A 12533-nucleotide genomic window follows, 5' to 3' on the forward strand; every position below is an offset into this window, starting at 1 on the left:
AACGAAGGGACTCAATATCCTAGAACACTAATTTCCCTTCCAAAGAAGAGAACAACGAAGTTTGCGAAAGGTGACTCTTCCCCTCTTGGACCGTGGAATTCACATTTCATACTCTTGATATCAAACACAGTGAAAGCTAAAGAGAGGGAGAGGATCTGGGAGCTGAAAAATAAAAGAGCAAAGATTTCAAATAACGAAAAAAAAATCAAGAAAAGCCAAATATAAAAAGAAATATTTTCATCTGACCTGCTGGCAGAAGATAGTAATCTTGTTCTTCATTCACATCTTCAGGCACGAAGCTTTCCTTAACTTCACCGATGTTAATCAGGAGTAGTTGCTTCCAGAGGTCCTGTAAAGCGCACAGAGCTCTCGCATGCGCTTAACCCCCAAGCCCGCCCTACTCCGTGCAACAACACTCTGGAGAGTAAAAACCAGCTTTGTCCATCTTGGGAAAAAATCCGTTACATGGAACACTTTAAACATTGCTTTTTGTTTCTCCGTGTGGCTGGCCCAGACTCTGTAAGTGCTTGCGGTGCTTTGCCTGCCCAGCACCGCTAACCGCAGCTGCTCTCAGTCTCCAGACAGGCTGTCATGTCGTCAGGTGGTGGTGATCACAAATCATGTCTGAGATGTCAAAGGTGAAAGGTGAAAAGGGGAGAAGAGTGCGTACCTGTCCCAGTGGCAGGACCAGCCTTTAGGAGTGGCGTTTATTTCATACTGTTTTAGTTGTTCTGCTGCATCCTGAAGTTTTCGTTTAAGGTAGTTTCCATTGAGAGCCCCTTCCCTCCAGTCTGCAATCCGAGTCTAGAATCAACAAATAGAGAAATAAGTTAAAGACTTATTATTACGTCAAGAAGCAGAAGTAAAAGGGACATGTTTTCTGGTCCATGACTGTATTGCTATACTCTCACAAAAAAGAGAGTACACCAGGCACCTGGGTAACTCAGTGGGTTAAGCCGCTGCCTTCGGCTCAGGTCATGACCTCGGGGTTCTGGGATTGAGTCCCGCATCGGGCTTTCTGCTCAGCAGGGAGCCTGCTTCCCTCTCTCTCTCTCTCTGCCTGCCTCTCTATCTACTTGTGATCTCTCTCTGTCAAATAAATAAATAAATAAATAATCTTTAAAAAAAAAAAAAAAAAAGAGAGTACACCAAGAAACAGAAACAAAAACAAAAAACAAACCATCTTAGTTTCATAAAAAATCTTGTTTGCTCTGCAGAGTTCTGAAAAATGAGACTGAACTCTAGTACTCCAGTACTTTCTACACTGTCAACTCTCCAGTACCTGAAAACAAGTAGCAGTTTTATTTCCCCCTTTGGACAGTAAAATTCCCTCGCAATTTTACCTTTGTTTGGTAGATAGTTCATTCAGTTCAGTAACGTTCTTCATCAAAAACAAAAGTTCAGTCCTTAGGGAAGTCAGATTCCTACAGGAGAACTTCCTTACTAAATCATAACCTGCCACACTGAAAACTACGCAGGGGACAAACAGGACTCAGAACTTCTGTTTTTTTTAAAAGATTTTATTCATTTACTTGGGGAAGAGAGAGCGAGCAACCATGAGCAAGGGGAGCCGCAAAGAGAACAGAATTCCCACTGAACAGGGAGCCCAATATGAAACTTGATCCCAGAACCAAAGGCAGACACCCAACCAATTAAGCCGCCCCCAGAACTTTTCTTCTTAACAGATTTATAATCTCACAGCACGTACAAAGTCTTTCAACATGACATGGCCTCATCTGATCACTATCAATAGAATTTTGTCAGAAAACGGGTCTATATTAAAATATATGCCCATTCACAGCCAGTGGAGCATGCGACTCTTGACTTCAAGGCCTTGAGTTCCAGCCCCACAACGGGCAGAGAGCTTACATCTTAAAAAAAAAAAAAAAAAATTTTAAGTTTATTTATTTATTTATTAGAGAGAGAGAGAGAGAGAGAGAACAAGTGGGGGAAAAGAGAGACAAGCAGAGTTGATGCTGAACACTGAGCCCAATGTGGGGCTCAATCTCATCACCATGAGCTCATGACCTGAGCCAAAATCAAGAGTTGGATGCTTAAGTGACTGAGCCACTCAGATAGTCCCCCGCCCAAACATATTCTAAATAAAATATATGCCTATTGAAGGTGGTATCAACACACATAACATCTCCGTATTTACCTCCATAATTGTGTTTTGCTTTAGCTAATACACAGTTTTATTTCCTGGGTTGGTGGTTCAAATATGCACCAATGTTAAAAATTTTAATTTATGGGGTGCCTGGGTGGCTCAGTGGGTTAAGCTTCTGCTTCAGCTCAGGTCATGATCTCAGGGTCCTGGGATCGAGCCCCACATTGGGCTCTCTGCTCAGCGGGGAGCCTGCTTCACTTCTCTCTCTGCCTGCCTCTCTGCCTACTTGTGATCTGTCAAATAAATAAATAAAATCTAAAAAAAAAAGAAAAAGAAAAGAAAAAAGACTGCAAGCTTCAAGAGAGACAGTTTAAGAAAAAAATTTTTTTAAATTTAGGATTAAGACAAGACAGACAGGGGACCTGAGTGGCTCAGCTGGTTAAGTATCTGCCTTTGGCTTAGGCCATGATCCCAGGGTCCTGGGATTGAGTCCAGAGTTGGGCTCCCTGCTCAGTGGGGAGTCTGCTTCTCCCTCTGCACCCCCCCATTTGTGGTCTCTAATAAATAAAATCTTTAAAAATATAAAATAAAACAAGTAAAACAAATGCTTCACACATACAGCACTTTAATCAATGACCAACTATGACCAACTGGAACCAAAAATGGCTAAATTACCTCAGTCTGTAGAAGCAGCACATGAAAGTTGGAGATGGACTGTCTATTAATGCCTAGGAATTCAAATTTACTTGTCAGGGTATTTGCCAGTTCTCCAATCTGAAACTGCAATGCAAGAAATGAAGAAAAGGAAGAAATAAAATTGAATCAGCAGTATTTTCTGTATTATGTAAAATCATTCAGTTTTCTTAAATATTCTAAAAAAAAAAAAAAGGTCTGCCTAGAAACAGCCCTTCTTACACAGCTGCATCTAAATAAGTTACATAGAGAAAACAAGATTCTAATTTAAGTAAACAAATTCACATAACAAGCAATAAATAATGACAAGTCTAGAGAAATTAAATGTATACATACTCTGAGACAACTCAGGATTCAGCACGTATAAATAGATGTTAAATGATACAACTCCCAACAGTGTCCAAAATATCATTTACGCATTACTAACTAACTCTTTTACTACCTACACACTGAACAAAATTAATTCTCCCAGTCCCTTTCACATGGTCGTACACTAATCAGTGACTGGATAAACTCTTTTAGGTCTAAAGAATGTGCTAGATAGCTTTTCCAATATATCAACCTTTAAGAGCCTCATATTACGTGGTCCCAATTCTCATGATATGAGGCTTCAAATAAAACTGGAACCAAATCTGCCTTTGTGTAAGGCCAAGTAGTTCACACAGGGATTAAATTTGTGACTTTTAGGCTCTTCAGTTCTTCCCAACGAGAAAAGCCTATATTTGATAAGCTGTTATTGCTTTCAAATGAAGACTTAACTTTTAAGAAAGCAATTAAAGCATTTAGAATTATAGGTAATTTCTCTGCAACAAATCTGTCTTATAATTCAGTATTTCACTCTGAAATATGACATTTCCGCCACCATAAATGATTTACATATGGAGGTAAAGATCACTGTACTTGCTAATAAAGGATGTACTTTAATGGTTGCCCAATTTAAAAATATTTGTTAAGGGGCACCTGGGTGGCTCAGTGGGTTGAGCGACTGCCTTCAGCTCAGGTCATGATCCTGGAGTTTCAGGATCAAGTCCTGCGTCTGGCTCCCTGCTAAGCAGAGAGTCTGCTTCTCCCTTTGACCCTCTCCCTTCTCATGTTTTCTCTCTCTCTCTCAAATAAATAAATAAAATCTTTAAAAAAAAATTGTATGTCAGACCATATTAAGTAATATACATACTTTCAAATCCTGTTCTTCTTCTTTAGGCGCTGTTTGTGCTTTTATCTTTTCTGGAGATTCTTCCACTTCCATCTCTTTGTCTGAATTCTCATCTGTTTTTTCTGAAGTGTCAGCACCAGTTACTACAAAAGAAACCATGTGAAATTAAAGGACCGATACTAACATAGTATCCCATATATATTTTCTTATCCCTGTAGCAGAGGTATATGTAAAAAGTTACTTTTTCCGAAGGGGAGGTGAACCATGAGAGACTATGGACTCTGAAAAACAATCTGAGGGGTTTGAAGTGGCGGGGGGGTGGGAGGTTGGGGTACCAGGTGGTGGGTATTATAGAGGGCACAGCCTGCATGGAGCACCGGGTGTGGTGAAAAAATAATGAATACTTTTTTTCTGAAAATAAATAAATTGGAAAAAAAAAAAAAGAAACACAGGCCAGGTGACAGGAATGACAGCTTGAACCTAGGGGGCGGCAGTGGACCTGTTGAGACATGTTGGTTGGGGATATATTTTGAAAATAGAGCAGAAGACATTTGGTGATGGAATAAATGTCAGAGTAAGGAAAAAAAAAAGTTACTTTTTCCTTTGCCTGTTTTCCTTATTAAAGAAACCCTAATGATTTATCTACCTACTGTCTTTATAAAACCAAAAAACTTTATCCTTTATAATCACCTATCTTTTTTTTTTTTTAAAGATTTTTATTAATTTATTTGATAGAGAAAGATCACAAGTAGGCAGTGAGGCAAGGCAGGCGGGGGGAGGGGGAGGGGGGAGGGCAGGCTCCCTGCTGAGCAGAGATCCCGATGTGGGGCTCGATCCCAGGACCCTGAGATCATGACCTGAGCCAAAGGCAGAGGCTTAACCCACTCAGCCACCCAGGCACCCTATAATCACCTTTCTTAAAGTCTATAAATAACACTTAATTCGTTTACATTAGCCTGTAGTCTCTGCTTCTCCTTTCTCTGGTTACTTTTTCTAATCTTCTATTCCAGAATGCTTTAATTACTTTTAAAGGCTACATATCAAACCTAGGATATATAAAGATTCTTTATGGATTGGGTTTTGAAAAAAAGGCTTTCAAAATCAGATTAATTTAATTAATTTTAAACTACCTAATAATCTTATTTCTGAACTGGTTAAGACCTGCGGACAACCTTTATTGGACCCACCTACTCTTCTGGTTGGTGATGTCTGTTAGTGGGAATCTTCAATAGAGAAGAGGCTTACCATCAACTTAAATGGACTAACAGATAGGAACTCTGGACATCTGCTTACCACTTACCAAACTAATCCACATATACAATGTAAATCAGTCTGTCGTGAGTCTATCAGTCATTTTTTAAGGAAAATAACCAAATTGAAGGTTTTTCTTGACTCTGATTAATCCTTGATCTGAAGAAGTAATGTTACTTTTAATATCACCTTCAACAGCTTTTATCAGTCTACAAGTTTATCCTAAGTACATAAACTCATCATATAATGAATGACCTTGTTCTTTATCACTAATATTCCTGCATTTTCAAACTGAAACCAGCTTCTCCCACTCATTAGTATATAATTCATTAAACACCTTACATTTGGTGGTAGGTATAAGAATTTAACAACTGATACCACCATAAGAACTCTAAGACTACAATACATACATATTTCTAAGATTTTATTTGAGAGAGAAAGAGAGCACTGAGCAGAGAACACTGATTAGGACGCCCAATGAGGGGCTCCATCCCAGGACCCCAAGATCACATTATCCGAAGTCAGATGCCCAACCAATAACCACCCAGACACCCCTAATGCTAGAATGTTTTAAAAGGCAATTAGGATCTATCAAATTAAAATGTACATACCCCTTAACCTAGCAATGTATCTCTAAGAATCTCCTAGTACCAGTCTAACAATGTATCTCTAGGAATCTACACTATATGACACTAAATCTACATAAAGATATATATACCAAAATGTTTATTACAGCACTGCTTTTATTATTAAGTATTATAATAAACATAAAGAATGAAGTAAGCACTCAAGTAACTACAATCAGCATTACGGCAGACTATCACTGGTACTTCTGAAGTTCACAGTACCTCTGCTATTATGTCCACACCAGACATAATAATCTCTACCCCAATGGTTAAGCACCTTCCTTTAGTTTCATCATGGATAGGTCTTTAAGCACAGTATTTTTGCCTATTTTCCAACTTACATAAACACAATGTTAACATGATGTATTCTCCTGTAGCTTTTTTTTTTCCTGTAGCTTTTTAAATTCAACATTACTGTTTCTTAGAATCATGTTGATCCATATTAACTGTAGATCATTCATATTTCACAGCTGTTTAGTATTCAATAGAAAGAATATATTGGAATGGGTACCTGGGCATCTGCCTTTGGTGCAGGTCATGACCCCAGGTTCTTAGGATCAAGCCCTACATTGGTCTCCCTATCCCTCTGCCCACCCATTCTCTGTTCGTGCTCTCTCAAATAAACAAATTTTTTTTATTATGTTATGTTAGTCACTATATAGTACATCATTAGTTTTTAATGTAGTGTTCCATGATTCATTGTTTGAATATTAACACAACAGAATTTATCCATTCCATCTTGGGACATCTGAATGGCTTTAGCTATTACTGGACAATACAAATGCAACATTATTTTAAGAAGTTAAACATAGACACAACGAAAATGTCCATTTATGGAGGAGAGTAAATGAAAATATCTTTACCACTTAGTATTAAAAACAGTAATTTTAAGCACTTTAAGTGAAAAAAGCATGTCACCTAACAATCCATATGGTTAATCGCATCTATGGCAAAAATTACATATGCACATGTATACATTATACAAACATACACAAGTAGAAAATGAATACAGAGGAAAAGTCTGGAAGGATATAGTTAGATAAAGGACAGAGAAAATAGACCTCAGGGGTAGGGAATGAGAATAGGGAAAAGACGAAGGGGGTCTTTTAGATTCTTACTTCCTATTCTTCTATATTGCTGACTGAAAAGGAAAAATTCAAACAAGGCTGTTTGCATTTACTTATTACTGTGTTTTTTATTTGTAGTTTTTTAACCATAGGTATAAAGGATCTTCTGTTAGGTACACATAACTAAGGTTTGGTACACAAATCTTATTGCTAATTTTCCACTACAGAATTAAGGCCAAATGGAGATTAAGATATTAAAGGTTTTATTTTTATTTTTTTTAATATTTCATTTATTTATTTGTGAGAGAGACAAAGTACACTCCGGGGAGAGGGAGAGGGAGAAGTAGGCCCCCCACTGAGCTGGGAGCCCCATTTGGGGCTTGATCCCAGCACCCTGGGATCATGATCCCAGCAGAAGGCAGATGCTTAACCAACTGAGCCAGCCAAGTACCGCAAAATATTAGCTCTGATAACAGACTGGAAAGCCACAGCAGGTTGTCTTCTACATTATCCTGCACAGAGATAAGCTGGGTCCCCATGAAAGGACCAATCCATCTAAAAACTAACCAGAGGCTAGGCAACTTGTATACAGAGAGAGAGAACACAGACGACACTGCACTTGCCACAGGTGGTCCCTGCCAGTCTTACTTACCAACTGTAAATAGTGAGCTAAGAAGAGCCCATGGGCTTAATACAGATCAAAACTACTATAGCAGGGGCACCTGGGTGGCTCAGTGGGTTAAAGCCTCTGCCTTTGGCTCGGGTCATGATCTCAGGGTCCTGGAATCGAGCCCAGCATCAGGCTCTCTGCTCAGCAGGAAGCCTGCTTCCACCTCTCTCTCTCTCTGCCTACTTGTAATCTCTCTGTCAAATAAATAAATAAATAAATAAATCTTTAAAAAAGAAAAAAAAAAAAAGACTACTATAGCAGGATTTCTTTAAAAAGGGTAGTCTGGGTTGCCTGGGTGGCTCAGTGGGTTAAACCTCTGCCTTTGGCTCAGGTCATGATCTCAGGGTCCTAGGATCAAGTCCCACATTGGGCTCTCTGCTCAGAAGGGAGTCTGCTTCCCCCTCACCCTCTACCTACTTATGATTTCTCCACCAAATAAATAAATAAAATCTTTTTTTTTTTTTTTTAGAAGGGTGGAATCAGCCCTGTTTTTCTTTCCTTTTCTTTTTTTTTTTTTTTAAAAGATTTTATTTATTTATTTGACAGAGAGAAATCACAAGTAGATGGAGAGGCAGGCAGAGAGAGAGAGGGAAGCAGGCTCCCTCTGAGCAGGAACCCGGATCCGGAGCTCTATTCCAGGACTCTGGGATCATGACCCAAGCCAAAGGCTGACACTTAACTGAGCCACCCAGGCACCCTCCCTCTACAACTTTCAACTCTGTATCTTTCAACTCTGAATGTTTAAAGTAAAACATGAATTACCAGTTTCTCCATTTTCTGGAGTCTCTCGCCCAGTTTTGCTAGAACTCCGACTGGTAGATTCTGGACTTGTAGCTCGAACAAACATCTTCCATTTCCCCCTTTTAGACATAAGTCTACGCATTCCATCCTGAGATGCTGGCTGGCTGATGTCAGAACACGGACTAGACCCTGACACACTACCATCTCCTTCCTCCAAGGCTCGTAGCTCTGCCTAAGAGGAACAGGACAACAGAGTTAAGAGTGTCATTAGCTGTTTACCAACATTTAAGCATTTGTGAGTATCAAGAATAACCACATATTATGAGAATTAAAATGCTTTGAAAACAGGAAGTGTTTCTTAATACACTTTTCCATCAGAGCCAAGCATTATGCTCGTATTTTTTATTAGTATCCAATAAATGCTTATTCATGATTGTAGTTAAAAAACATCAATTTGAATGGGATAGGTCCCAGAGATCCACTAAGAGACAAATTCTCCAATATATGAACATAACAGATACAGTCTAACTTAGCTTGTCCCTCTCCATAGCTTCAAATTTTTCAAAATGGGGAAAGCTTCAAGAAGATATTCCTGTTACAACACCCATTAAGATTTTACTTCATACTCTAAGTAGTAGATGAAACTGTTCCAAGAAAAACCAAGGCAGAAAATAGGCAAAAACCAATTTCTCAATCAGGCAAGTTTCCTGTGGACCATCTTTCTTGAAAGGAAAGCACATGAAATTATTGGTTCCTCTTAATCTTATAAGGCCCATTTAACTATGTGAACAATTCCATGGGTGATCACTGGAAGTCAACCTGTGCTTTAATCATGGGGTTAAAACCAAGTTACCACCAAGAATTTACAGTGCTAATTGTTAAGAAGCAAAATAAAAGATATTATTCACTATATCCAGCAATCTTTAAATCAGAGCAGTATCAGTTTTTATTAGCTATCAAAAGCACCATCAGGAACCAAAAGAACTACAACTCCACAGTTCAAATTTTAATTGCACAAGCTTACACATCACTAGATGTAAAGGTAACAAAATCCCAGTAATGGCAGTAAACTGAGCACAATGATCCCAGAATCCAACAGAGAGAAAATGCATCTAACAAAAGCTTCAAAACCTTACTTTTTTTCTTTCCAAAACAAGCTCCAGCTCAAGGGTATCTTGTTCCTCTTCTTCCTCACTTTCTCCAGACTGAACAACACTGCAAAGATCCTCCTGAGAAGGGTCTTCCATGTTGTCCAATGTAATCTCCTGTGGTTTTACTATCGTTGCTGCTTCTTCTGCTGTGGTACTGGTTTCTTTCACTTCTGTGACTGGTTCCGCTTCTTTACAAATTACTTTTCTTCTCCATCTCTCTTCTTCCTCTTTTATTCCCTCAGGCAACAAAGGAGCAAGCAGTGATGCTGCCACCCCTTTCTTCTCCTCCTCACTATTTGAGAGAGCCTGAATTCCTTCATTTACTTCCTATAAAGAGTAAAATAATCTCATTTATCTTAGGAAAAAAAAATAAAGAAAAAACAACCCTCATCTGAATATATATTTAATTTGTTCATGCCAAAATTGACTATTTTTCAATCACTGGATATTCTCTTTTAAGATTTATTTGAGAGAGCGGAAAGAGGGAGGGAGAGAAAGCTTGTGCAGGGGGAAGGGTAGATGGAGTAGGAGAAGCAGACTTCCCGCTGAACAGTTTGATGTGGGATTCGATCCCAGAACTCTTGATATCGTGACCTGAGCCAAAGGCAGAGGCTTAACCAACTGAGCTACCCAGGTACCCCCAATCACTGGATTTTTTTTTTTTTTTTCAAAGATTTTATTTGAGAGAGAGAGAGATAGAAAGAGTGTGCATGCACACAAAGCAGGGGAGTGGCAGGCAGAGGGAGAGGGAGAAGCAGGCTCCCCGAAGAGCAAGGAGCCTGATATGGGGCCCGTTCCCAGGACCCTGGGATCATGACCTGAGCTGAAGGCAGAAAGAAGCTCAACTGACAGAGCCACTCAGGCACACATACTACTGGATATTCTTTTTTTTTTTAAAGATTTTATTTATTTATTTGACAGAGAGACATCACAAGTAGATGGAGAGGCAGGCAGAGAGAGAGAGAGAGAGGGAAGCAGGCTCCCTGCTGAGCAGAGAGCCCGATGCGGGACTCGATCCTAGGACCCTGAGATCATGACCTGAGCCGAAGGCAGCGGCTTAACCCACTGAGCCACCCAGGCGCCCACTACTGGATATTCTTAAAAGCCACTGGCTACCAACGGATTACTAATAGGTTTGTACCATTTTCCTCACATGAATATAATACAAATATCATTACTTTAAGAAAGCAGCATTTGAACTAGAACCTAGTTCTGGGTGGGATTCATATATATACTTATTCTTCAAGTCTAAAGCCAGGTTACCAGAAGCAGAATTTTAAAATGAAATAAGATCTGAGGTTTTGTGGTTTTTTTTTTTTTTAAAGACTTTATTTATTTATTTATAAGATTATTTATTTATTTATTTATTTATTTATTTATTTATTTATTTGACAGAGAGACATCACAAGTAGGCAGAGAGGCAGGAAGAGAGAGAGAGAGAGGGGAAGCAGGCTCCTTGCTGAGCAGAGAGCCCGATGCGGGACTCAATCCCAGGACCCTGAGATCATGACCTGAGCCGAAGGCAGCGGTGTAACCCACTGAGCCACCCAGGCGCCCAAGATTTTATTTATTTGACAGAGACACAGAGAGAAAGGGAACAAAAGCAGGGGGAGTGACAGAGAGAGAAGCAGGCTTCCTGCTGAGCAGGGATCCCAATGGGAGGCTCGATCCCAGAACTCTGGGATCATGCCCTGAGCTGAAGGCTGACGCCTAACAACTGAGCCACCCAAGCACTCCGTTTTTTTTTTTTTTAAAGATCTGAGTTTTGTCAGTTGCAAATCATTGACCCTCAGTCTACCTATTGGGCCCTTTGTCTGCAGTTCTCCTTCGTCAGAGGGCCAAGCCAGGACCACCTGCTGTTCCTGCCGGAGCCCCATCCTCTGTCAGTTTCCAGAGGAGCAGTAAAGGAGAGTCAAATGACAACTGAAAACAACTAGTCTTTCAGTTCCCTCTCCTGAACCCGGCGTCCATCTGCCTTCTGTACTCTATCTGGGCCCTGCCAAGGCTGGGTTTTTCCTCCAATCAGGAGTAAAAAGAATCCAGGTCTTTCCAGAAGTAGGCCACACTGCCTTGAACTTCCTCAAGTGTACAAATTAATGGTCACCTTTGCTCCACACATCCTTGAGGCAGACCTGTAATTTAGATCAGTAACCTCCAAAATAGAAAGGATTCCATTTTTAGAAACCAGTTTGTGTCAGAAAAGGAACTGATCACAGGACATCAAATAAGAGAAAGACAGGTTGGTACAGGATGATGAAATTGGGAGCTAGGCAGCTACCTTTCCGGAATCTTAGTTTCAGTCTTCATCCTCTGTTCACCTTTTTCAGATTTTCTATATATTTTTGCCTCTCTCTACCACTCACCAGCCCTCCTTAAACTGCCCACCTTTCTATCACCCTTTGCTCTGCCTCCAAAACTGAAAACAATTCAGATGGCAAAAAAGTAAGTCTGCTTTAAAAAAGAAAAAGTTCTGTCACCTCAACATATAACTGGATAATCTCCACCCTTCTGTATAATGACATAACTTCACAGGCACACTAGAAAGATGATTTAGAGGAAAGTAAAATAATTCTAAAATGAAACGTGTGATTAAACTTAAAGTGCCCATTTCCTTCATTGGAGTAATATTTAGTCTATGTACCTCCTACCTATTATAAAGACCAAATTATTCTAAAAGTATGTGTGTATTTGTGTATGTGTTTATTTTTAAGGAGGCTCCATACCCAACATGGAGTTTGAACTCACAACCCTGAGCAAGAGCTGCATCCTCTACTTAACTTGAGTCAGTTAAGGATCCCATGAAAATACTTACCATACTCCCCATTTAAATTTCAAGATAAATTAAAATTCAACACACATACACACACACACACACACACTACAGAATATATCTTACTTTTCTTACGAGGCTATAGAAATGCTCATTTTACTAATAATAGATTTTAATTTTTAAGGCAGCTTTTCTTTAAAAACAAAAAAACAAAAACTTATGTGGGGTTTCCAATTTTAGTATATGTGTTGCCGAAGCGAGCACTTATGTGGGGTTCCCAAAATAGAGCTATTCTGCAGGGGAG

General features: G+C 39.5%; 1 protein-coding gene across 1 annotated transcript in view; it reads right to left on the bottom strand.

The window, feature by feature from the left end:
* Positions 1-12533, bottom strand: part of FNBP4 (formin binding protein 4) — a 42994-nt gene that overhangs the window by 20928 nt on the left and 9533 nt on the right. Inside the window, exons 7-11 of the mRNA XM_044259310.1 lie at positions 9445-9786; positions 8330-8540; positions 3975-4096; positions 2783-2887; positions 671-804 (exon numbers count right to left, since the gene is read on the bottom strand). Of these exons, the coding sequence (XP_044115245.1) occupies positions 671-804; positions 2783-2887; positions 3975-4096; positions 8330-8540; positions 9445-9786 (914 nt within the window). The remainder of the gene's footprint in view (positions 1-670; positions 805-2782; positions 2888-3974; positions 4097-8329; positions 8541-9444; positions 9787-12533) is intronic.

This window comes from Neovison vison, chromosome 7 (assembly GCF_020171115.1).
Source record: "Neovison vison isolate M4711 chromosome 7, ASM_NN_V1, whole genome shotgun sequence".
Taxonomy (NCBI): domain Eukaryota; kingdom Metazoa; phylum Chordata; class Mammalia; order Carnivora; family Mustelidae; genus Neogale; species Neogale vison.